This window comes from Talpa occidentalis, unplaced genomic scaffold (assembly GCF_014898055.3).
Source record: "Talpa occidentalis isolate TD23 unplaced genomic scaffold, MPIMG_talOcc4v2.1 talOcc4.10, whole genome shotgun sequence".
Classification (NCBI taxonomy): domain Eukaryota; kingdom Metazoa; phylum Chordata; class Mammalia; order Eulipotyphla; family Talpidae; genus Talpa; species Talpa occidentalis.
The window spans coordinates 33803561-33829733 of record NW_023600993.1 but is presented as its reverse complement, the minus strand read 5'-3'; the positions used below and the strand labels follow the sequence as shown (position 1 = coordinate 33829733).

At 44.3% G+C, this 26173-nt stretch overlaps 1 protein-coding gene across 4 annotated transcripts in view; it reads left to right on the top strand.

Moving 5' to 3' along the window:
* Positions 1-1344: 1344 nt before the first annotated feature.
* Positions 1345-26173, top strand: part of CDC25A (cell division cycle 25A) — a 28289-nt gene continuing 3460 nt past the window's right edge. Inside the window, exons 1-13 of one of the 4 annotated variants that reach the window (XM_037528372.2) lie at positions 1345-1988; positions 2994-3067; positions 4753-4795; positions 6237-6273; positions 6736-6837; positions 9399-9518; positions 12134-12268; positions 13409-13483; positions 17236-17409; positions 21200-21298; positions 23723-23785; positions 23880-23978; positions 24956-25086. In XM_037528372.2, coding sequence (XP_037384269.1) covers positions 1819-1988; positions 2994-3067; positions 4753-4795; positions 6237-6273; positions 6736-6837; positions 9399-9518; positions 12134-12268; positions 13409-13483; positions 17236-17409; positions 21200-21298; positions 23723-23785; positions 23880-23978; positions 24956-25086 — 1322 coding nt within the window. In that variant the 5' untranslated portion in view covers positions 1345-1818. The remainder of the gene's footprint in view (positions 1989-2993; positions 3068-4752; positions 4796-6236; positions 6274-6735; positions 6838-9398; positions 9519-12133; positions 12269-13408; positions 13484-17235; positions 17410-21199; positions 21299-23722; positions 23786-23879; positions 23979-24955; positions 25087-26173) is intronic. The other 3 variants (XM_037528381.2, XM_037528398.2, XM_037528389.2) reach the window with 3 other exon arrangements.

The window sequence follows — 26173 nt, the reverse complement described above, 5'->3', positions numbered from 1 at the left end:
AAACCAGACTAGAATTCAGAAGTGCCAATTCACAGTGCAGGACTTTTCTCTTCCCCTTGTGCTGCACTAGGACTTTGGAGAGTATTCCTAAGCAAATGGAGAAAATGCTTGTTAAATTACCCTTTTCGTTTTGCTTCCATTTCACAATAAAAGATGGCTCCCAAACGTAGTAAAAATCAGCCGTAACACTTTTCAAGCTTTAAAACGAAAACAACAGGGCCTCCCTGGTGGCCTAGGGATTAAGTTTCAGCACTACCACCACTAAGACCCACTGAGATTGTTATAGAGCAGCCCCGAGATGACCTGAGTTTGATCCCTGGCCAAGAAGCTAGCCCACATATGACACAGCAGACCTCTCCTACTCCGCTGCTGCTCCCCTCAACAGTATATTTCTGTCAGTCTGCTTGTTCTGCTCCCTACTCTGTCTCTGGTGAATCGTCTCACTGCCCCCCATCCCCCCCAATCTCTGGCCTACACCCCAGCTCTTGTATGCATAAATAAATCTTTTATATATGTGTATATATATAGTCACCTATAAAATGGGGATGATGCCTTTCTATAGAGTTATTGTAAGAATGAAATGAATACATATAAAGTAATTAGAAGTGTGGGGCACGTAAGTACTATGTAAGCGTTATCTATTTTCATTTTTAAGGCATTGCTATCTAGGCTCTCCCCGTGGGATAAGAAAGGGTGAAAGAGGAGAAAAGGATTCTAAGAAAATATGTAAGGGCTAAAATGGAGAAGGGGAAAGAATGTTAGGCCCCCAGCTCAGCCGGTAAGTAGGGTTCAAATCAAGTGTGGCCAGGCGGTGGGCTGGGAGGCAGAGACCAGTCCTGGGGTCATAAAGTTTCCTCCCTCTTTATAAAGTGGGGGTCCATAACACTGCACAGCTATAGGTCCAGTCAAGGCTGGGCCACGCCTGACGTCCAGCGGCCCGGAGGGCTTTCTGTGGCCTCCACATCCTCCCAGGGCGTCGGGTGAGGGCTGGGCGGGTCAGGTAAGTTCCAAGGAGGGTAGGAGGTGACAGGATTACCGCGCGGGGTGGGAACTACGCTTCCCAGCATGCAACGGACCAAGAGGGGCCTTCCGCTTAGAGCGGCGCGCCTCGCAGGCTCCGCTGGGAGTTTTCATTGCCCTCTGAGCCCCTACCCTTTCCGATCCGCTCAGGTCTCCGCTAGGCCCCTCCCTTTCCAAGAGCGGGTGCCCTCGCAGAGTCCCGCGAGCTACCGCCTTCTTCCCCTCTCATTGGTCTAGCCTCGCTGCCACTCCGGTGCGAGGAGGAGAAGCTGCCTACGGATTGGTGGATTCCGTTTGGCGCCAACTAGGAAAGGGGGGCGGGGCAGCGGCGGTCCCCAGTGAGCAGCTATTTACCGCGAAAGGCCACCTCGGCGCGACAGCCCGGGAGGTGAAGGCTGGCCCCTTTCTCTGCGGCTCGGGCTGGGCAAAGGGGTGAGAGAAAAGCCAGGAGTGCGGCAGCCCAGGCCGTTGCCTCGCGGCTCCCGCCGCTCTCCCTTGTCGACCCGCTGCGTTTGTTTGGATTTAATCTTCAGGTTGCCGGCGCCCGCCCGCCCGCGGGCCGCGCGGGGTGAAGGGGAAGCACCCGTGCATGTGGCTGGCGCCTGCCGGGGCCGGACACCCACCCGTCCGCGCCGCTTGCCCGCGGCAGCCGCGCCCGTGAACCTCGGGGTCGTGTTTGTGTTTGACCCGCGGGCGCCCGCGACAGGGCGCGCGGCCGAGGCCGGTGCCAGCGGGGCGGGGCGGGCGCGGCGGAGGCGGAGGAAGAGGGAGCAGGAGCCCAGGAGGCCCGGCGCCGCCATGGAGCTGGGCCCGGAGCCCCCGCACCGCCGCCGCCTGCTCTTCGCCTGCAGCCCCCCTCCCGCGCCGCAGCCGGTCGTGAAGGCGCTGTTTGGCGCACCTGCCGCCGGGGGTCTGTCTCCTGTCACCAATCTGACGGTCACCATGGACCAGCTGCAGGGGCTGGGCAGGTACGGGGGGGACGGATGAACGGTGCTTTAGGCCTCTGGCCTTCCAGACGGCTCGCGGGGAGATCAGGCCGGGAAGCCGACAGGGAGAAGGGCGAGACCTATAGGCCCTGGTCTGCCGCTGGTCTGGGGCCCGCCATGTGCACCCTCCCCCCAGGCGGAATGTTGGGCGGGAGAGGCCGTTCGGACCCTCCAGGGCCGCTCTTAGTGCCCGAGACAGGCCTGGTAGCGGAGTGGGAAAGGCCCGGGTCCCCCAACTTCGCCACCCTTTTCGGATTGCTCTGTACTCCTGTCCCTATCCCAGGAAACTCCTTGAAATCCACTCTCGGGGTTGGGGGGTTGGGGAGCGGAGGCTCACCCTTTGCTGGAGCACCTCGCTGGATCATAGTTTCCTGTGAGCTTTGTTCCTTCTCAACAAAGGGACGTGGCATTTTATTTCCTGGTGTTTGTGCATAATCCTCAATCCCTCGCCCCGTGCATATTCCTGATGTCTACCTAGATGCTGTCTAAGGCCAAGCCTTTTTTTTTTTTTTTTTTTTTAACTAAACTTCTCCATAACTGGAAAGAGCCCTGGACTTTTTCTTGTTAAAACATGCATCTCACAGTGTGTCTGGTGATGCCTCTTTCTTTTCAATCGTGGATATCCCAATTTTTAAGTAAGTACATGTCTTCCAACTTCTCTGAAATGCTGGAACTTATATTCATCTTTCATCCCTGCTCCTAACACAGTACCTAGATAACATGCTCATTGCAGGAAATACTCCCAACTTTTATCACCATCATTCTATTCTACAGTATGAACCAGGCCCTCCAGTCCTTTCTCTTTTCCTTTTGTGCCCAAATACTAACTGAGTGTCCTGGGTGGCAAAATGGAATCTGTGGTATGGCCTAGAAGTAATGATGGTTGCTGGCAGCCTGGCTACTTATTAGCCTCATGGCCTGTCTCCTGTATGTAGCCTTTTAACTGTATTTTTGAAATACATAGAAAACTGTTTCTCTCATTTTCAGTGAGTGTGAACAGCCACCGAAGGCAAGAAACAGCAGTTTGCAGAGAATGGGCTCCTCTGAGTCAACAGATTCAGGTATTCTTTTAATCTTAAAGATTTATCATTGTTTGCTTTGTGGGAAGAACAATACTTGGAATTTGCTAAAACATGTGCTTTCACCTAGGAATTTAGCTTGGTGAGTAGTTGGGACAGAACTCAGGGAAGTGACAAACACCCTTGAGACCAGCACAAAGGAGCCACTGTGGTAGTTTGTAAAGAAAGGAAGCAAGGAGGTGATATGTATCTGTAGTAAAGTAAAATGAACCACACATCATCTTTAAGTGGCATTCGAAAATCTTGTTGGTTAAGATGCTGGTCAAATTGTTGGCAGGATAATGAAATGATTTCAGTGAACATGCTTTGGAAGCAGTGTTTCAGTATGTTTTATTCTGATTCATAAATTCACATTACAGTAGGGTTTCTCTAGATGTCTACCGAGACATCTTATTTGCAAAGATAAGAGCGTTTGGGGTACAGAAGTCTAATTTAGGGAACTGCAAGAGCAAGTCTTTTTTTTTTTTTTTTTTTAAAAACTTCTTTTTCTTTTTTTTTTTTTAAGATTTATTTATTTATTTATACAAGCACTGGGTACAGTCAGAAGCACGGGAGGGTGAGAGAATTCACCAGAGCCAGAGCGGGGAGCAGAGCAGGCAGAAGGACCGAAGTACACTGCTGAGGGGAGCAGCGGGCGGCAGGAGAGGTCTGCTCGCCATGTGGGACCCTCCTCCAGTGGCCGGGGAGCAGCCGGGGATCGAACCAGTGCTGCAGAGGCTGCGGGCAGCTTCACAACCCAGCGCTCAACCGCTGCGCCACCGGGGAGGCCCCAAGAGAGCAAGTCTTAAAATGTATGCTTAAGAATTAGGGATAGGGTTCTCATTTGTGATAAAGAGGCAAGTAAGAATGTATAATAATAGGTATACTATGAAGATACTAAGATATATACAAATATGAAGTTTTTGATCACAAAATAGACTTGACTTCACTTCTGGCAAAGGTCCAACTCTTGAGGCTCTGTTGACTTGCATAAAAGAAGTAGTACTAATAGTTTTATTTATGCATTTTTTTTTATATAGAGGCATGTTTTATTTATTTGTTTGTTTGTTTGTTTGTTTTGTTTATACATGCACTGGGTACAGTCAGAAGCGCGGGAGGGTGAGAGCATTCACCAGAGCCAGAGCGGGGAGCAGAGCAGGCAGAAGGACCGAAGTACACTGTTGAGGGAAGCAGCGGGTGGCAGGAGAGGTCTGCGCGCCATGTGGGACCCTCCTCCGGTGGCCGGGGAGCAGCCGGGGATCAAACCGGTGCCACAGAGGCCACGGGCAGCTTTGCAACTCAGCGCTCAACCGCTGCGCCACCGGGGAGGCTCTTATTTATGCATTTTTTTAAAGATTTATTCATTTATATATACAAGCATTGGGGTACAGGCCAGAGGTGTGAGGGGTGAGAAGATTCACCAGAGACAGAGCGGGGAACAGAATAGGCAGATTGACTGAAGTACACTGCTGAGGGGGAGCAGCGGGCAAGTCAGGAGAGGTCTGCTGCGCCATGTGAGTCACCAACCTGGCAGGGGAATTGAACTCATGCTGCAGTGGCTGCAGATTGCTTCATAGTACTGTGTCTTAATCCCTTACACCACCCGGGAGGCCCCTTATTTATGCATTTATTGTGTATTTTTTCTTGAGTTTTTCTTTCTTTTTTTTTTTTTTTTTAATTTCCCACAGGCTTTTGTCTGGATTCTCCCGGACCTTTGGACAGTAAAGAAAAGTATGTATTTGTTACCTTTTTTTTTTTTTTTAAGATTTATTTATTTATACAAGCACTGGGTACACTCAGAAGTGCGGGAGGGTAAGAGAATTCAGCAGAGCCAGAGCGGGGAGCAGAACAGGCAGAAGGACCAAGGTACACTGCTGAGGGGAGCAGCGGGTGCTGCAGGAGAGGTCTGAGTGGGATCAGAGGTCAGGCGGCCAGGGATTGAACCAGCACTACAGAGGCTGCAGGCAGCTTTGCAACCCAGCACTCAACCGCTGCGCCACTGGGGAAGCCCTGTATGTTACTTGTATTTACTTATTTATTTATTTATTTATAAAGATTTATTTATTTATTTATACAAGCACTGGGTACAGTCAGAAGCGTGGGAGGGTGAGAGAATTCACCAGAGCCAGAGCGGGAAGCAGAGAAGGCAGAAGGACCGAAATACACTGCTGAGGGGGGCAGCGGGCGGCAGGAGAGGTCTGCGCGCCATGTAGGACCCTCCTCTGGTGGCCGGGGAGCAGCCGCGGGGATCAAACCAGCGCTGTGGAGGCTGCGGGCAGCTTCGCAATCCAGCTCTCAACTGCTGCGCCACTGGGGAGGCCCTGTATGTTATTTATTTTTTTTTATTTTTTATTTTTTTAAAGATTTATTTGTTTATTTATACAAGCACTGGGTACAGTCAGAAGTGCGGGAGGGTGAGAGAATTCACCAGAGCCAGAGCGGGGAGCAGAGCAGGCAGAAGGACCGAAGTACACTGCTGAGGGGAGCAGCGGGCGGCAGGAGAGGTCTGCGCGCCATGTGGGACCCTCCTCCGGTGGCCGGGGAGCGGCCGGGGAGCAGCCGGGGATAGAACTGGCGCAGCAGAGGCTGCGGGCAGCTTCGCAACCCAGCGCTCAACCGCTGTGCCACCGGGGAGGCCCCCTGTATGTTACTTTTAAATGTTTGTTTAAGAAAAGAACTTCTCTTAAAAAAATTTTTTTTTTTTTAAGATTATTTTTATTTATGCATACAAGACCTGGGGTGTAGGCCAAAGGTGCAGGGGTTGAGGATTCACCATAGACAGAGTGGAGAGCAGAACAGCTGGATCTACTGAAATACACTGCTGAGGGGAGCAGTGGGCGAGACAGGAGAGGTCTGCTGCACCATGTGTGTTAGCTCCCTGGCTGTGGATCAAACTCAGGCCGCAGTAACTGGGGATAGCTTGATAGTGCTCAAACTTAACCCCTTGTACCACCAGGGAGGCCCTGGGCTTGCTTTTTTTCAGAAGCCCAAGTGTTATGGGTGCTTGTAAGAACAAGACAACTTCAAGAAATCTGTTCTGTGTTATCTAAAACCTAAAATGGGATTATGTGATTGTTCTGTTACCCAAACCATCGGGCAGACACTATGCATCAGCTAATATGAATATCTCTTTACTTGATTTATTCTCATTTACCTTCTGATTTCATTGCAGCCTTGAAAATCCCATGAGAAGAATAAATTTCCTACCTGTAAGTTAGTTCCCTTGTTTATTTTGAACTAATATCTTTATCTGACCCCTTAAGTACCATTGTGATCTTGATGGTCAACCTTAATTTGGATAGTGAAGACTATTTTTCCTTAGCCTCATAAACACTAGAGCAACTTCAATAATGACTGTTTCTTGAGAGCTTTTCTTTCCATCTCTAAATACCAGAGTTTTATCAAACCAGTAAGTATTGGATGTTACTTTGGGCATGATTTGTCATACTAAATCCCTACTGTGAGAGGGCTTTAGACCCTGTGAGGTTAAGTATAAAGCCATGTAGTGGGAAAGTTGTATCCTATGTTCTGACAAGTGGAGGTCTGGCCACATTTACTGCTTACCTACTTCCGTATGAGGAGCTAGGCCTTCCTTTGCTCTCCTTTTCTTTTGAGAACTATTTCCATGAAATAGTCATTTATGTACCTAATTCCTTTTTTCATTTCGATAGCAGAAGCTCTTGGGGTGTAGCCCAGCTCTGAAGAGGAGCCATTCTGATTCTCTTGACCATGATGTCTTTCAACTGATTGACCAGGATGAGAACAAGGAAAATGTGAGTGCGGCATCAATATATTAACCTAGGGCAGAGGTAAAACTCACCAGTGTAGGTGGCTTATAAATAAGTGACTGGATTGCTTTCTGGGAGACTAAATCTTCACTAAAATCATGCATGGTCTTTGGAGTCATTTCTTTGTAAGATAGAAGTAGTAGTACCTTATGGTGTTGTGGATTACAATAAGATTATATTGTATATGTATATATATAGATATGTGTATAGATAGATAGATAGATAGATAGGGCTTTTTAAATGGCTCCTGGCGTGTGGGAATTGTTCAGATGATAGCTCTTGGGAGTAATTATATCTATGAATAATTTATCTGTTTAGGGTCTCCCCTAGCTTTCCTTGCTTCTTTGCATTGCCCCTGGGATGAGTTGTAAGCTCAGGAAAAAACTTCTTGGCAGTATCTGAAAGAATAGGGCCAGGGCCTCCCTGGTGACACAGGGGTTAAGTCTCAGCACTATCAAGCTATTGCCAGCTACTGTGGCAAGAGTTCAACCCCTGGCTAGGATCTGTCTTGCCTGCTGCTCCCCCCAGCAGTATATTTCAGTATATCTGCCTGTTCTGCTCCCCACTCTGTCTCTGGTGAATCCTCTCCCACTCCCACCTCTGGACTATACCCAGGTCTTGTATGCATAAATTTAAAAAAATAAATCTTTAAAAAAAGAATAGGGCCAACAAGTGCCAGGGAATATCTATAACTGGTATCATCACTTAAATGGTAGCTTACGGGGTAAGCTGTGGTCTATCCAAAAGTCCAAAAAACACCCCAGTGAGGCTTTTTCTCACACCTGACTGGCTGCCCTGCACAGGATTGGCCTCCAATATCATTCTATGAATTAGCTCAACTTTTCCAGCCTAATGTCTCACCACATTCCCATATTTATTTCCCACCACTTTCCATTCCTGCTAAAATGCCACAGGTCATAATCTTTATAATGTTACAGACTTATTTTAAAACTTGCCTCCCAATTGATGATTCCTTTGGCAGTTTGCAAGATTTTCTGAGAAATAATACGGAAATGAGCTCCAGCCTTGAGCACTTGTAATACTGCTTTACCTCTGTGTAGTACTTTCTAGTAAACAGGCTAACACTGTCTGAATACCTAGTTTCTTCCTCAGCCCCCCTAAACTTGGCTTCTCCCAGAATTGCTTACTTGGACTTTGGTCTAGATTATAGGTTTAGAAGAGCTTTTGTACTAAAGTCCTATCTAGCCTTATAATAATCTCAGGGACAACTTAAGGCCTAATGTCCCAACTGTAAAATGGGAATAATTAGGTTGTGGTTGATAGTTAAATGAGTTAATGCACAGAAAGTGTTTAATATTGTGTTGGTATACCGATATTCTATGATATGACCTGTTACTGCTTCAGGCATTTAATGACAGATTCTTGGGTGGATATTTTGGGGTAGGGGATATTATGAGTGTTTTCTTAAACTTTATTTATTTTTAAAGATTTATTTATTTATGCATACAAGAAGTGGGGTACAAGCCAGAGGTGTGGGGTGAGAAGTTTCACCAGAGACAGTGGGGAACAGCAGGCGAGACAGGAGAGGTCTGCTGCTCCATGTGGGTAGCTCCTTGGCCAGCCAGGGATTTGAACTCAGGAGAGGAACTAGTGCTACAGAGGCTGCGGATAGCTTCACAGTGCTGCACTTAACGCCTTGCGCTACCAGGGAGGCTGTTTTTTTAAACTTTAAGTAGATGAAATCATATACTATGTTCTATATCACTTTGGCTTTTTTCACTTCTTTAACTTACCGTGAAAGATTCATTCATGTTGTTGAGTAATGCAGTAGTTGTTTTGTTTGTTTTCTTACTGATTTTAGCAGGGAATGTAATGATTTTTAGTGGAAAAACTTACATCCATTGGTAGGAAGAAGGTGGAGATACAGATCCCTCAAATATATAAATCTAGAATGAATAGGTTTATTCCCATTCATAGGCAATTGAAATGACTTTGCTTTAGATTTTAAAAAGCTGTAGATTTAGCCTATAGCTCAGCATTTTGTATTCTTAGTAGATAATCATGTGTTTATTAGGAAACTTCCTTGAGAAGTTAGCTGTTGACCAAGTCTTTAGAATTCTTAGTTACCAAGATCCAGTGTTGGAATTAGATCATAGATAGGTAAACCCTTAGTTGGAGGCAGGTATAAAGGGGCTCAGTGCCAGCACCCTTGCCTGTCTCACCTGACCTGTATATAGTCCAGGCCCTGGAGCTGCCTTTTTTTTTTTAAAGATTTATTTATTTATTTATACAAGCACTGGGTACAGTCAGAAGCACGGGAGGGTGAGAGAATTCACCAGAGCCAGAGTGGGGAACAGAACAGGCAGACTGATGAAGAAATACACTGCTGAGGGGAGCAGCGGGCTAGGCAGGAGAGGTCTGTCGCGCCATGTGAGAGACTCTTGCCGGTGGCTGGGGATCGAACTGGCGCTGCAGAGGCTGCAGGCAGCTTCGCAGCCCAGTGCTCAATCACTGCACCACCAGGGGAGGCCCTGGAGCTGCTTTTTATAGACAGTGGAAGATATCTCAACCATACTGTCTTGCAGGAAGCCTTTGAGTTTAAGAAGCCAATAAGACCTGCGTCTCGTGGCTGCCTGCACTCTCATGGACTTGAAGAGGGTAAAGATCTCCTTACACAGAGGCAGAACTCTGCCCCAGCTCGGATGGTATGTGCTCTGGCTTTCATAGGGGACTTCCTGATGGGAAGAGAATTAAAGCACACTTAACTAACTTGGAGTAGAAGACACAATAACTTTTACTATCTTTGCTTTGACTTTGTCTTTGAAAGTTAGGCTATTATATTTTTGGTGTTTTTTGCTGTGTCTGGAGAGTAAACTAGCGGAAGCAGAGTAAGATATGGTGTGTTTGAAATACTGGACTTAAGGAATAACTTGACCTTGTCCTTTCTGGGGAAATAATCTGGTTGTTCTTTTATTTATTTAATTTAAAGAGCAGGTTTATTAGAAAGGGGATAGGAGAGTAAAAGACACTTGAATAGACACAAGTGGGCAGGAAGAGCTGCCCCGAGGGAACAGGTTTGCTAAGAGAGGCCTGCATGGTTGCAGGCTGGCGGCCTTGAGAACAGTGGCCTCCGCTGAGGGAGGTCAGTGAAGAGAAGTCCCTGCATGGTACAGGTGACGGGCAGGAAGGAAACTGCTGCCCTGCAGGAGAGAGTTGGTGAAAAGAAGCACTGCATAGTCACAGGTGGACAGACGGAGTGCTGCCTGGTCATTCTTTTAAATGTATGTATGTTCCTTAAAACTTTTATCATGTATCCTGATTGCTAGAGATACTTCCCAGAATGCTTTGTTTGGTGAGAGCACTTGACTACTTCCAAAGGTGGTTTATTGAGAGCTATTATAAGTTCCTGTGAACCTACTGCCTATAGGTTACTTGACAGTATTTGGAGCCCATGGCATTTTATTTGTCAGGCAGATTGTCATTACGCCACAGTTTCCTACTGGTGACCTCACAGTTTTATTTGTAAAGACTGGAGATGCCCAACTTCAGCAAAATGACCACATTTGATTCCCAGGTTTTCCTGGGAATCTGAAAATACCACCTTTCAGTCTGACTTGTGATCTGAGGTTCAGGTCCAGCTGTATTGCTGCTGCTCCATCTAGCATTTGCACACATGAAGTAACTGGATTTTTCCCAGTTTTACTGATTGAAAAAGAGTGATCAGGGCCTCCCTGGTGTCACAGGGGTTAATCTTAGTGCTGTCAAGCTATCACCAACCACTGTGGCATGAGTTCAATCCCCAGCCAGGGATCCATCCCACATGGCGCAGCAGACCTCGCCTGTCTCACCTGCTGCTCCCTTCAGCAACGTATTTCATTAGCTCCACCTGGATCCGCCTGTTCTGCTCCCAACTCGGTCTCTGGTGAATCCTCTCACTCCCCGCACCCTTGGCCTAAACCCAGTTCTTGTATGCATAAATAAATAAAACAAATTAAAAAAAAAATTTGATCAGGGAGGTTGGGTAATTTGCCAAAGGACAGATAAATAGGAAACCAGGATTTTTAGTCTTGCAAGTGAAGACCAGTGCACCAAGTGCTCTTATCTCTTGGCTACCCCTAATTGTAAATGCTGAGGATGCATACTGAAAGCCAGTGCTAATTGTACCTGTTAGACTTTTTATCATGTCTGGGGGTATTTCTTTTGTATCCTTGCTTTAGTTTCTAAACACCACCTATCTTTCCTCATAGTGTCTTCTTATAAGAAGAATCAAGGAGAAAAAATTAGGTTCTGTTGGAGATTTGTCTGAATTTTCTGTGTCACATCTATACCTGGGGGGCAGGAGGTCCCAGAACTGAGGTCACAAAAATTGGTATTATAAGAGTGTAATTCTTCACACTATTATAGTTACCTAGACTCTGTTGACTGAAAAACTGCTTGTTTGCTTAGGTATGCGTAGATGTTCAAGATCAGAGATGCCACAGAACTTGTTTTATGTTGTGAAGCAAAGCTAGTGCCTGAAATAGTGAAGTTTATCTCTAGATGGTAGATTTATGGGTGTGTTTTCTAAATTTTCTATAGTAAATATATATTCACTTTATAATGAGGTTTTCCACAGACTGCCTTCTGAGGTGCCCCATTTGTACTCTAGGAATGTTTTTCTCCTAGGGAGTGAATGTTGGGGAGAAAAGCTTGAACTTTGGAGTCAAAAAGCAGTAAACTGTGATTTTGGTAATCTATTAAACTTTTGTTTCCTGATTTATTAAATAAAAAACTATTTTGTGAGGCTTAAATGGAATCATATATGTAAAGATTATATCATAGTGTCTGGCACAAGTAGTTCCTCAGTTAAAAACTGATCAGCTTCATTTAAATTTCAAGTCCAAAGAACTGGGATAGACTTTCTACAAGCAAACCACCCTTTATTTCTTTCTGTTAGACTACTAGAAAATTAATAAGTGATCACCATAGAGATTTGAATCTTCTCATCTCTCATTTTAGCAAATTATCATACTATCAGTTATACCTCATGTTCATTCCCACTTACCCATTACAATCCTCTGATAAAACAAACCTTGTCTTTCACAAGGGTATCCCTAGATCCCACTGGAAGGTGAATTGCTTCTGGCAATACTTTGTGAACCCTACTAAGCTTGATTCGACTCAGGAGTATTAGTGAACATCAAATCCTTCATATTCTTGAGTATCATTTTCCTTCACTTAGTAGCTGTTAAAATTTTCCTTATGACAAATACAGAAAAATTAGTGACCCATTTAAAGAAACCGAACTGATTATTAACAAGCTATGAATTCTGTCTTGTAGTTTTCCTCAAATGAAAGAGATAGCAGTGAACCAGGGAATTTCATTCCTCTTTTTATGCCCCAGTCACCTGTGACATCCACTTTGTCTGATGAAGATGATGGCTTCATGGATCTTCTTGATGGAGAAAATCTGAAGGTACTCTGTAGTTGTATATGTGTATTTCTTCCTATCCGTTCCACTAACTTCCCCTGGAGAAAATATGTGAAGAACAGTAATTCCCAGGGCTTTTAATAGGCTTTTTTTTTTTTTTTTAGGATTTATTTATTTATACAAGCACTGGATTTATTTATTTATACAAGTCAGAAGCACGGGAGGGTGAGAGAATTCACCAGAGCCAGAGCGGGGAGCAGAGCAGGCAGACTGACAAAATACACAGCTGGGGGGAGCAGAGGTGTGGCAGGAGAGGTCTGTGTGCCATGTGGGACCCTTGCCCTGCGGCCAGGGATCGAACTTGTGCTTCAGAGGCTGCGGGCAGCTTTGCAACCCAGCACTCAACTGCTGCACCACCAGGGAGGCCCTCCCAGGGCTTTAATTGGCTATTTTTGTTCTATTTTAAAATCTTTTTTTTTTTTCTTTTTTTTTTTAAGATTTATTTATTTATTTATGCAAGCACTGGGTACAGTCAGAAGCGCGGGAGGATGAGAGAATTCACCAGAGCCAGAGCAGGGAGCAGAACAGACAAACTGATGAAATACTCTGCTGAGGGGAGTAGCGGGCATGGCAGGAGGGGTTTGTCGCACCATGTGGGACCCTTGCCCTGCGGCCGGGCATTGAACCTGTGCTGCAGAGGCTGCGGGCAGCTTTGCAACCCAGTGCTCAACTGCTGCATCACCAGGGAGGCCCTCCCAGGGCTTTAATTGGCTATTTTTGTTCTATTTTAAAGTCTTTTGGTGAGATTTTTATTGACAAAATTTCTAGCCTGGTTAAATCATATGGGGGCTTCAAAAGAAAAGGCATTGATATGAAACTACTTGCCCTGAAGAAACTTGGCATTATGTTTTTGTGTAAGAGACATGAAGCAGTGGAGACCTAGTTGCCACATGGTATAAAACTATAGAGAAATCTCCTCACATACCCTCCAGAGATACTTTAAGCTATGTTCAGATACCTGCGATTCTCTCTGACCTTAAAATGTTGAAGTGGGAAAGAAAGGTGAACATTAGACGCTTTCTCTCCAGGTCTGTCTGTATTCTTCAGACAGAATTAATACCTAAAGCATTTAAACTAATGTTAGTCTGTGCTCCATCTTTGAATCACTGTTTTCTCTTGCTTTAGAATGATGAAGAGACCCCGTCATGCATGGCAAGTCTCTGGACAGCTCCCCTAGTCATGAGAAGAACTATAAATCTTGTAAGTTGTCCCAGTCTGTCAGGAGGAAGTTTGAATGTTTAACCTTTGGGACAGTGTACTAAACTAAACAAAAAAACTAACCCTATAACCCACATCACAGGAAACCAAAATATTTTCATTTGTGATTCTATCTTAAACTACATAAAAAGTGGTATTGGTTTAGGTTTTAATTGACAGCTTCATGACTGGTCACTTTGTAGCTGGCAAAAAGAATATGCTCTTATGTAACATGAAGACTTTAGCTACAGGCCCATTTACTATATCACTTGACCTAACTAATGGCCCTGTAGCAGACAGCTCTTCCTCAGAGAGTGTTGACTATAAAAAGGCTGAGAACCCAATCCAGGAGATGCTAACTGCCCTATTCTGATGGGTAGGGAGAGAACATACTGGACTACCACATTTTATTTTCCATAGTTGGGAGAGTGTGGAAAATATTGCCCATTCAGAGAACAATCAGAACAAATGAGAAGACTCAAAACTGTTACAGGTATTATGGTCTGATTGAAAAATGTTGACATGGAAAACTTCATTTGAAGAATTGGTATTGTTAAATGCAGTAAAATAACAACTGGTTTTAGACTGAAGAACTTTAGCAGAACTCGGAGTGACCACTACAGGAGTAAGATAGCTGTTTGTTTTGAGCCAGAAAGATGAGTTAAGGTATGGAAAAATCTTTTTTTTTTTTTTTTTAAATACGAACTAGGGTGTAGGCCAGAGGTGTGGGGGTAAGAGGATTCACCAGAGACAGAGCGGGGAGCAGAACAAGGGGACTGACTGAAATACACTGCTAAGGGGAGCAGCAGGTAAGACAGGAGAGGCCTGCTGAGTCATATGTGGGTTAGCTTCCTTACCAGGAATTGAACTCAGGCTGTAGTGGTGATAGCACTGAGACTTAACTTGTAGGCCACCAGGGAGACCCCAAGATATGGAAAGTCTTGAGAATACCACACATATATATGAGAAGGGTGGTTGTCCAGGAAGGGATATTATAGAAGGTGAAACAAGTAGCAGCTCAAGGTTCTTCACAATCGATCGTGATTAGTATCACTTAGCAGTCTAAACTGGGCTGCAGGTATGCATAGTAAGGGCACAAGGTAGTCATTTTTAAAACTTCATTCTTAGAAGAGTAAGATAGGAGGAATGGTTATTTTTCCATGTCTCAGTGGCATAGTAACAGTGGAGTTAAGGTGTACACAGTGGTGTAGCAGCTTATCCGGTTACTGTGACTGTGTTAGAATCATGCATATAGCCACATCCATCTGTTTAATGGGTGGGTATTGTGTACTCTGCAAAGTCAGAATGTCCTTTGGAGCTAGGAAGAAACAGGCGATGAGCAGCCACCTGAATGCTGTCAACAAGTCAGGAGGGAACCCCTAGAGAAGGCATGTTGGAGCAGGGAGTGCAGTTGTATGGCAACTCATAGTGGTGGGGGGTGAGGGGGCACAGAGTCTATTGACTCATGAAATTATATGAGGGAAGAGCAAGTAGCTCAGTGAAGTTGGAGAGCAGAGCAGGCAAGATTGTGGGGCCTTTGACTTATCTGCCAATCTAAGGGGTTTAGACTTGATTTCCCTGGGACTTAGGTTTCTCAGAGTATGATTATGTTAATTGGAGGGGAAGCCTATTGCACCTATCCAGGAAAGTGCTGGAGATTTTCTAAATCATGTGGAGAGGAGGGAATGGATTGAAGGAATCTTCTAAATTAGAATTACTGGTATTTGAGGTGGTAGAGGTAGAGGAAGAAGCCATAAGAATGACAACAGGACAGTTTGAGAGATTGCCTTAAGGTAGGTCCTTGATTTTGTTGGGTGGTTTTTATGTGTGTTTTCTGTTTAATTTCTTCAGAGGTAGAGATCCTCAATAATGCCACTTCAGCTGAGGACAGCCAAAGTTTGAATGGAATGATAGAACCTAGGGAATATGGGTATTAGATTGGGTTTCAGCTACCTTCAAATTGTCCTTGAGGGATGCATTTCTTCTATTTGCATCTTTCCTAATCAGTAAATTTGTGTCAATTAGGAGGGACCAGAATTGTTTCTAACTCTAGAATCCAGGTAGTTTGAAAAAGTTTTATCAGTCAGAAGCCTGTAGTCTGAAGACTATTCAGTTGCTTTTTTTGGATCATTCTTATTTATATTCCATAGCTTAGCTTCTAGCATAATGGTGGGCCATTCACACTAGGGAATTAACCTTCTACAAACACTACAGAATCAGTTGCTGGAGATTGTTGGAGCTAGGGTTTCTGTCCTTGAGGGGCTCACAATTCCCTCTGAGACCCTGCAAAAAGCTGTGGACCCTCTTTCCAAAAACCCTCCCAGCCCTTGTGGGTTAAAAAAAAAATCTCTGATCTTGCTTTTCTGAACATTTTTTTTTTTTTTTAATTTATTTATACAAGCACTGGGTACAGTCAGAAGCGCGGGAGGGTGAGAGAATTCACCGGAGCTAGAGCAGGGAGCAGAGCAGGCAGAAGGACCGAAGTACACTGCTGAGGGGAACAGCGGGCAGCAGGAGAGGTCTGCACGCCATGTGGGACCCTCCTCTGGTGGCCGGGGAGCAGCCGGGGATCGAACCGGCGCTGCAGAGGCTGCGGGCAGCTTCACAACCCAGCGCTCAACCGCTGCGCCACCGGGGAGGCCCGTCTGAACATTCATTTAATGTCAGAAATCTAAGGAGAAAATTCTTAGTCTCTGGGAGAGCCATATAGGGGGGTTCCCTGGGGACAAACAGAAACATTGCAAAGAAGCAGCAATACTGAAATTGTAGTATCAGCTTAAAAAGGACTGGTTTACTGGGATATGAAAGGACAGTTTTGCACTAAAGGAAAAGTCAGGCCAAGGTACACTGAGTTGTGAACAGGCCGTGATAGTTAAAGTTGCTGAAGTTAGACTGTATTGGTCAGATTGGCTACCCTCAGACTCTGGGAAATTATTCTTAAAAGACCAGGTAGAGAGAGGGCTTTTGAATACAATTTTGAGAGACAGTGGCTCCTCTGCTCCCTTCAGACGTCATATTCTTAATTCTTTTTTAACCACCTTACTCATTTTTATTGTATAATCTGGTTAACTCACATCTTTCCTGGATTTAGGAACATACTAAAATCTGTAGAGCTGTTCAAGAAAGGTTAAAGCAATAAAGTACAGGGGAAGAGACAAGCCACAATTGTGTTCCCGGCTGGAAGGTGACATTTAATTGATTCTTAGGACCCTGTGTAGACAGTAAGCTTTTTCTTTTAAAGATTTATTTGTGCATACAAGAGCTGGGGTATAGGCCAGAGATGCGGGGAGTGAGAGGATTCACCAGAGACAGAGTGGGGAACAGAACAGGCAGATGACTGAAATACACTGCTGAGGGGAGCAGCAGGCGAGACAGAAGAGGTCTGCCACGCCATGTGGGTTGCTCCCTGGCCAGCCGGGAATTGAACTCATGCTGCAGTGGTTGCGGATTGCTTCATAGTGCGGTGCTTAGCCTCTTATGCCACCAGGGAGGCAGTAAGCTTTTTGAGGGCGTGGATTGTTTTCCTCATCTCCATAGTAATGTGCCCTTAGTACATGTTCATTGAGCAGCAGGTTTCCTTGACTACTATATGCCAGTCCCTGTGAGTTGCTGGGATCAGATGAATGTTCAGTGTCTGTTTCATAATTTGGGGTGCATCATAGATTATCCAGGAAGCCCTTGGTCAGTTTCAGTTCATTTTCTTTACCATCTAAGTGAGCAGGTTTTAAGGAAAGATTATTTTTCTTCTCCTTTAGGGCAATCGATGCAAGCTGTTTGATTCCCCTTCCACATACAGCTCCACTACCAGGTCAACATTGAAAAGACCAGAAAGATCTCAAGAGGAGTCCCCACCTGGAAATACGAAAAGGAGGAAAAGCATGGCGGGTTCCAGTCCTGGAGAGGCAGCTAGTCCAGAGAAGCCCCAGGAGGTTAGTTGTACAAGTTCTTTTGGTTTGAGGAGAGTCATGCGTATTTTTCTGTTTTAAGTTTCAATCTGGTTCTTTTTCTTTACTGAGACTTGCTGTTTTTGTTTTTCCTTCCATGTTCATAATTCCTTTTGAAGCATTTTTATTATGATGGCTTCTTTAAAGTCAGATTATTTCAACTCTAAGGTGGTCATTTCTTACGTCAAGTTGAGATTTTCTTAGTATGAGCAAGAGATTTTCCAATTATATCCTATACATGTTAGATATTATAAAGCACTCACTGGTCTATGTAAATCTGTTTTTGTAGGCCTCCTCTGATACTGTGGGGAGAGTGGGGTAGAAGATCAGGTTCCTAACACACTCCCTATCACACATGGGATGGTGGAAGCCTCATTGCTAGGCAGGAGTGGGAATTTAAGCTCCCCACAAGACCTCCCCTCCATCGTCCTAGTGGAATGGAGATTGACGCACTGAATTACAGCTGGGCCTGGTTGGAAGTGTAATTTCTCCCCTTGCTGACAGGTTATGGATTAGGGCCATACTTTTTTTTCTTGGGTGTTTGGCTGAAGTGTAGAGTGTTAATTGTTACTGTCTGAAAATTTTTTGTCTTTACAGGCTACACAGGCTACCCTTTTCTTAATCTTTTGGTTAGGGAGAACTGGCTTCTCAGGGTTTCTTTATTTGTACTTACCTGTGGCCTAATGAGTTTGATTTTTTGACAATGGTTTCACCTATACTCAAGGAAAATATATCCTCTTGGGTGTCAAGTTCAGTATATTTAATTCTGTCTAGTCTGCTCAATCTAATAAATTGCACTGTTCAAAGTTGTATGGCTTGTTTTGTGATTCTGTTATTTTTTAACTTTGTCTATTAATAAACAATAATGAGCATCATGTATCTCAGTGCACAAATATAAATTATTTTCAGATAGCTTCATGAGAACCTTATGAATCTGCTCTTTATTATTGGTTAGATTGTTTCTGGTCTTTTAGTACTGTACACATCTATAGTATTCATCATCTTCGCATGTTCACTTTGGGGGGAATAAGTGGGATTGCTGAGCAAATGTTTTGTACACCATATTTTTCTAAAAAGGAGTCAGCAAAGCTTATGCCTGTTCTGTTCCCTGTTCTGGCTCTGGTGAATTCTCTCACCCTCCTGCGCTTCTGACTGTACCCAGCGCTTGTATAAATAAATAAATCTTTAAAAAATAAATGAATAAATAAAAGTGGGATTTTAGGGCCTCCCTGGTGGTTCATGGGTTAAAGACAGCACTATCAAGCTATTGCCAGCCACTGCAGCACTAGTTAGATCCCAGCCTCCGGCCAGGAGCAACCCCACATGGCGCAGCAGACCTTTCCTATCTTTGTTGTTCCCCTCAGCAGTGTATTTCAGTAGATCCACCTATTCTCCCCTCTCTGTCTCTGGTGAATCCTCTCCCCACACCTCTGGCCTACACCCCCATTCTTGTATGCATAAATAAATGTTTTTTTATTTATTTATTTTTTTTTTTGAAGTTTGAGGTCAGGTAATGTAATATTTTCCATTTCCCTCCCTTTTTCTTAGGGTTGCTTTGTCATTCGTGGCTTTTTTGGTGGTTCCATATAAATTTCAGTATTTTTTGTTAGGATTCTTAGAAAACGTTGCTGGTATTTTGATGGGGTTGTGTTAAATTTGTATATCATGTCAGGCAAGACAGTCATTTTGATTATTATTGTTTCTCCCCTTCCTTGAGCAGGAGATATCCTTCCACCTCCTTGTTTTGCTATCTAAGTCCTTTACTCATGTCTTGTAGTTCTTGTATAGTTCTTTTACCTTTTTAGTCAGGTAGATTCTGAAGTATTTAATTGAAGTGTTATAAATTATTTTCTTAATTTCTTCTGCTTCTTGTTTGTTTGGTTTTTGTATGTTGATTTTGTAACTTTGCTGTATACATTTACTGTTTCTAATAACTATTGATGGAGTCTTTAGTATCTTCTGCATATAATGCTATATTGTTTGCAAATAGTGATCGTTTTACTTCTTTTCCTGTGAACATTTTTTTTTATAATGAGATTTTTATTAGGAAACACTGACAAATAAAAAAAATAAATAAAATAAAATAAGTAAAAAATTTCAGAGTATTTTTTATTTTATTTTATTATTTTTTATTTGAATTTTTTTTTTTAGATTTATTTATTTATGCATACAAGAGCCGGGGCACAGGCCAGAGGTGTGGGGAGTGAGAGGACTCACCAGAGACAGTGGGGAACAGAATGGGCAGACTGACCGAAATACACTGCTGAGAGGAGCAGCAGGCGAGTCAGGAGAGGTCTGCTGCACCATGTGGGTCGCTCCTTGGCTGGCTAGGGGATCAAACTTGTGCTGCAGAGGTTACGAACAGCTTCATGAGTTGCATCTTAACCCCTTGCACCACCAAGGAGGCCCTGATCATTTCTTTTATGTATATATTGACCCTTGTGTTTTTTGTTTATTTCTGTATATTTCATTTTCTGGTATTTTTAAGTTCTCTTGTAGGGAAAATCTAAGCATTATGAGAATATCACTGTTTCACCTATCATCTACAGTAAATTTCTTTTTTTTTTAAAGATTTATTTATGCATACAAGAGCTGGGGTGTAGGCCAGAGGTGCAGGGGGGTGAGAGGATTCACCAGAGACAGAGTGGGGAGTGGAACAGGCAAATATACTGAAATACAGTGCTGAGGGGAACAGCAGACAAGTTAGGAGAGGTCTGCTGCACTGAGGGTTAGCTCCCTGTCTGGGTATCAAACTCAGGCAGTGGATGGCGATAACTGGATAGCACTGAGACTTTAACTCCTGTTCTGTCTGGGAGGCCCTACGCTTTAATTTCTTATGGATAAATACCTGTTATGGGACTGGTTGGCATGTGTTTGTTTAGTAGACAGCACCACACACTTTTCCCAAAATGGTTTTATTCAGAACAATGTGTGAGAGTTCCGGTTCCTTACATTCTTTGCTGTTGGCTTATAACTCTGTCTGGTAAGTGTGTACTATCTTGTTTTGATTTTGCATTTCTTGATAATCATGTTTCTTGGTGATAGGTTTTCCTTTTTTGCAAGTTGAGTTTGGTTTGGTTTTGGGTTTTTGCCTATTTTTCTGTCATAGTGTCTCTTATTTGTGTACTTTACATATTCAGATAATAAATGTGTTGGTTTTTTTTTTAATTTAAAAAATAAATCTTTTATTAGGTATCTTTTCCCACTCACTCTAGCTTGCCTTTTGTCTTAATCTTGTTCTTTAGATGAACAGAATTTCTTGAATTTAAGTTATGTTGTAATTTACCATTCTCTTTTTTTTTTAAGATTTATTTTATTTATTTATACAAGGACTGGGTATAGTCAGAAGCACGGGAGGGTGAGAGAATTCACCAGAATCAGAGCGGAGAGTAGAACAGGCAGAATGACGAAGTACGCTGCTGAGGGGAGCAGCGGGCGGCAGAAGTCTGTGCGCCCTGTGGGACCCCCGCCCAGCAGCTGGGGATCGAACCGGTGTTGCAGAGGCTGCGGGTAGCTTCGCAACCCAGCACTCAAATGCTGCGCCACTGGGGAGGCCCCAATCTCTTATTTTATGTTGAGTTTTCTTTTTGTCTACGGCTTAAGAAATCTTTACCTTCCTATGACTAGGCCTTTGGACATGCCCATATAATCCTGAGCTTCCTTGCTACTATGACAGGGAGTTCCAGATCCAGTGTTGATACAAACATTAAGTGGATGTTTTTTAAAATTCTGTGCAGAACTTTGTTCTCATTCTCCCAATTTTGATTTGTTACAGGCTCTACATCAGTCTTTATCCCTGGCATCCTCCCCAAAAGGGACCATTGAGAACATTTTGGATAATGACCCAAGGGACCTTATAGGAGACTTTTCCAAGGTAATTGAAAGCAGATGCAGGGCCTCCCCTGTGGCGCAGTGGTTGAGCGCTGGGTTGCGAAGCTGCCCGCAGCCTCTGCAGCTCCGGTTCAATCCCCGGGCACCGGGTGAGGGTCCCACATGGCGCGCAGACCTCTCCTGCCGCCCACTGCTCCCTTCAGCAGTGTATTTCATCAGTCTGCCTGCTCTATTCTCCCCTCTGATTCTGGTGGATTCTCTCTCTCCCGCGCTTCTGACTGTACCCAGTGCTTGTATAAATAAATAAATCTTTAAAAAAAAAAAAAAAAAAAAAAGAAAGCAGATGCAAGTGGAGCTGCTCTAACTCTATAATGTGGGGTTGGCATAGGAGGAGTCGCCTGGAATTCCCCTCCACCTTTTTTTTTTTTTTAAGATTTATTTATTTATGCATACAAGAACTGGGGTACATGGGCCTCCCTGGTGGTGCAAGGGGTTAAGCACCACACTATGAAGCAATCCACAGTCTCTGCAGCATGAGTTCAATCCCCAGCTGTCCAGGTAGCAACCCACATGGCATAGCATACCTCTCCTGACTCGCCCACTGCTCCCCTCAGCTGTGTACTTCGATTAATCTGCCTGTTCTGTTCCCCACTCTGTCTCTGGTGAATCCTTTCACTCCCCGCACCCCCTGCCCACACCTCTGGCCTGTATCCCAGCTCTTGTATGCATAAATAAAAATAAATCTTTAAAAAAAAAGAACTGGGGTACAGGCCAGAGGTGTGGGGAACAGAACAGGCAGGCTGACTGAAATACACTGTGGAGGGGGGCAGCAGGCGAGACAGGAATTGTCTGTGCCATGTGGGTAGCTCCCTGGCCAGGGATCGAACTCGTACTGTAGTGGCTACGGATAGCTTCATGGGCTGCATCTTAACCCTTTGCACCACCAGGGAGGCCCCTCCCCTCAAGCTTTCTAAGATAGCACTCTGGGGTGCCCCCAAGGGCACTCAGCTTGAAAATTTTATTTATTTATTTATTTATTTATGCACACAAGAGCTGGAGTACAGGACAGAGGTATGGGAAGTGGTGAGAGTATTCACCAGAGACAGAGTGGGGAACAGAACAGGCAGATTGACAAAATACGCTGCTGAGGGGAGCAGCGGGCGAGACAGGAGAGGTCTGCTTCACCATGTGGGATTCTCACTGGCGGGCCGGGAACGAACTGGCCCTGCAGAGGCTGCGGACAGCTTCATAGCGCTGTGCTCAACCGCCTGCGCCACCAGGGGAGGCCCTACCCTTACTCTTTTATTCAGTAATTTAGCTAACATTTATTGAAGCACTTATTATTGTATGCTAGAAAAAGATTCTAAAATGAGATCTAGTTTCTCCCCTCAAAAACCATAAGATGTGGGCCTCCCCGGTGGCGCAGCGGTTGAGCGCTGGGTTGCGAAGCTGCCGGCGACCTCTGCGGCGCCGGTTCGATCCCCGGCTGCTCCCCGGCCACCAGAGGAGGGTCCCACATGGCGCGCAGACCTCTCCTGCCGCCCGCTGCTCCCCTCAGCAGTGTACTTTGGTTCTTCTGCCTGCTCTGCTCCCCGCTCTGGCTCTGGTGAATTCTCTCGCCCTCCCGCGCTTCTGACTGTACCCAGTGCATGTATAAACAAAGAAACAAACAAATAAATAAATAAAAAAAATTAAAAAAATAAAAAAAAAAAAAAAAAAAACCATAAGATGTGGTCATTAAAAGACCTGTTGTACCATGAGGACATGAACCACATGTGTCACATGATCAAGTGAAATAACTGTCATGTAATATATGCAGCAGGCTAAGAGAAATATAAGGGGATTTGTCTCATCTAGGGGGTCTGGGATGTCTTTCAGCCAGGTGGGTTTTTAAGGAATAGAGAAACATACATGGATTAATAGGAAACAACTTTAGTCTGAAGGCTGGAAGAGCAAGCAAAGACCTGTGTGAATCCTTGCTGGTGTGGAATCTTCCATTTGAATGAAGCTGTTGGTTGTGTTTGTTATAATGACCCTGCACATGGCCATGAATGGGTGAGCTTCTGACTCATAGTTGCCCTCTGTGAGTAATTGCTGATGTGCCCATCATTTTGGGCTAAACTGGGTCAGTTTTTTCCATCTCTAAAGCCTAGCACATGTTAGGTGTTGCAATTAAAGATATTGAAATAAGGATTTTGACCAAAGCAGGAGGAAAAGAAAATTTCCAAGGTTTTTTGTATTCAAATCTGGCTATATACCTTATAGGTTTGTGTGAAAATGTCAAGATGTTAATAAAATCCCTAGATGAGTAACTAGCATATATTACTGAGTTAATATTTGATTGGTTTTTTGTTTGTTTTTTAAGCTGCCTCTTACTATGCAGGCAAGCTATATAAATGTTGCATTATAGGCTTTCAGGTTTGCTAAATATCTTCTTTTTGTTTTGTTTTGTTTTCTTTTGTTTAAGGGTTATCTCTTTCATACAGTTGCTGGAAAGCATCAGGATTTAAAATACATCTCTCCAGAAATTGTAAGTCATCCTTTTGGAACATCCCATTTGTGGTTTTTTGAATCTAGTTGTTCCTAGCAGCCAAAGGTGATTCTCCTTGACTTTCTTTTCACAGATGGCATCTGTTTTGAATGGCAAGTTTGCCAACCTCATTAAAGAGTTTGTTATCATTGACTGCCGCTACCCATATGAATATGAGGGGGGACACATCAAGGTATGGATTTCTGAGGCTTTTTGGCAAGTCCCACTGTCATGGGAGGCATAGAAGGAGCCCTAGACAGCATCTGACTTTTAAAGGGGTAGGGTGGGTGACACCTGACTGCTTCTTAGCACACATGGTGGTTATGAAAATGTTTTAAGGAGACAGTCGGTATAAAAGTCCTTTCATTCCCGGTGCATTGAAAGAATGTCTGTACTGCTGTCTACCATATTGTAAATGCTTCCTGTGTTGTCCCTCACACGATCACACCTCACAAATCAAGTGCATTTCTAGGTGATACCAATTGATTTCTACGCCATGCCTGAATGCCCCAGGCTTCTAATTAGGAAAAGCCATTTCTGGCAGCGTCCCAGTCTGTGCCAGGATTAGTGGTGCTTCTGAAGTATGTAGTTGAGTTGAGCCATTCAGAGGTGGATGTTGAGACATATTTTCTGAGAAAGGAAATAAGTGGTTGTGCCATTTTAATTTTATTTTTTTTTTATGATTTTATTTATTTGTTTATACAAGCACTGGGTACAGTCAGAAGCATGGGAAGGTGAGAGAATTCACCAGAGCCAGAGCAGGGAGCAGAACAGGCAGATGAAGTACACTGCTGCGGGGAGCAGCAGACACGGCAGAAGTCTGTCATGCCATGTGGGACCCTCGTCTGGTGGCCAGGGATCGAACCGGCACTGCGGAGACTGTGGGCAGCTTTGCAGCCCAGCGCTCAACTGCTACGCCACCGGGGAGGCTCCCCATTTTAATCTTTTAACCAGTAAAATAGTGTTGAAATACGTAAGGGGGTACTTTAAATATATGTTAGTGTTTGCCACTATCTTATGGCTTTTTAAAGCTACAAATTCACAAACACCACACATAAAGTACACCAGAGCCATAAGATAACTTGAGGTACCCATTCAAAGGTTAGTCTCACAGAATCATTAATGACAGATGTAAAACGCAGAGTGCCAAGAGTCTCTGGTGCTTCACAGGGTGCAGTAAACTTGCACATGGAAGAAGAGGTTGAAGATTTCTTACTCAAGAAGCCCATCGTACCCACTGATGGCAAGCGTGTCATCGTCGTGTTCCACTGCGAGTTTTCTTCTGAGCGAGGCCCTCGTATGTGAGTGTTGCATAGAACTTCGCTTGGGCTGGACTTATGGTGCTTCTGTAGGGTGTAGTGGTATATGGCTCACACCTGGAGCTTACTTTTTAGCATACTGAGCATCCTTTTGTCCATCACAAGTTATTTCTGTTTTTTTTTTGTGTTTTTTTTTTTAAGGATTTATTTATTTATGCATACAAGAACTGGGGTATAGGCCAGAGGTGTATGTGGGGGATGAGTGTATTCACCAGAAACAAGTGGGGAGCAGAACAGGCAGATTGACTGAAATACATTGCTGAGGGGAACAGTGGGCGAGTCATGGGAGGTCTGCTGCACCATGTGGGTAGCTCCCTGGTCAGGGATCGAACTCTTGCTGCAGTGGCTGCAGATAGCTTCATAGGTTGTATCTCAACCCCTTGCACCACCAGGCAGGCCCTATTTCTGTTTTTAGCTTATATACATACCACGTAAATAGATAATACTGAAAAACAAATTCACATGTAATGGATTTTCTCAAATTCTTACCTATTTAGTAACAATTTTATGAAGCTACTTTGAAGCTTCCATGGGTTGGGCAGTAAGAAACCACCAGCCAGGTGAGGATATGGAAAAGAGTATTCAATCCAGGCTTAGGTTGCAAGTATGTACCCTGAGGCAGGAGCAAGCTAAGCCTTTTTAAAAGCCACAGGAAAAAAGAAGCCCAGTTATCTAGAAGAAGATAGGGAGAGACACTGATAGAGAAGGAAGCTGGGGAATGTGGCAAGATGAAGAAAATAGTGAGTAGCTAGGTCATAGGCTGTCAACTCAGGCTAGATTTAAGTGATGTCAGGGAGAATGCTGGCCAAGGTTAGATACTACAGACTTGTTTCACTGGGAGCAAGGGAAGTTGGAGAGGAGACTGCTTTACCTGGCGGTGGCACTGTCTGAACTTATTCCTAAAGCTCACACATGGCCCGAAACTCGACACTGATTATTTCCAAGAATGAATATGAAGTTTGGAAGATGTGTGTAAGGAGTACCTACACTACTCCTTACACTGTGTTGTCCTTTTCATGTGTTCCTGTATGGAAAGAACTAACTTTGCTTTGGCTCTTATTCTTTATAG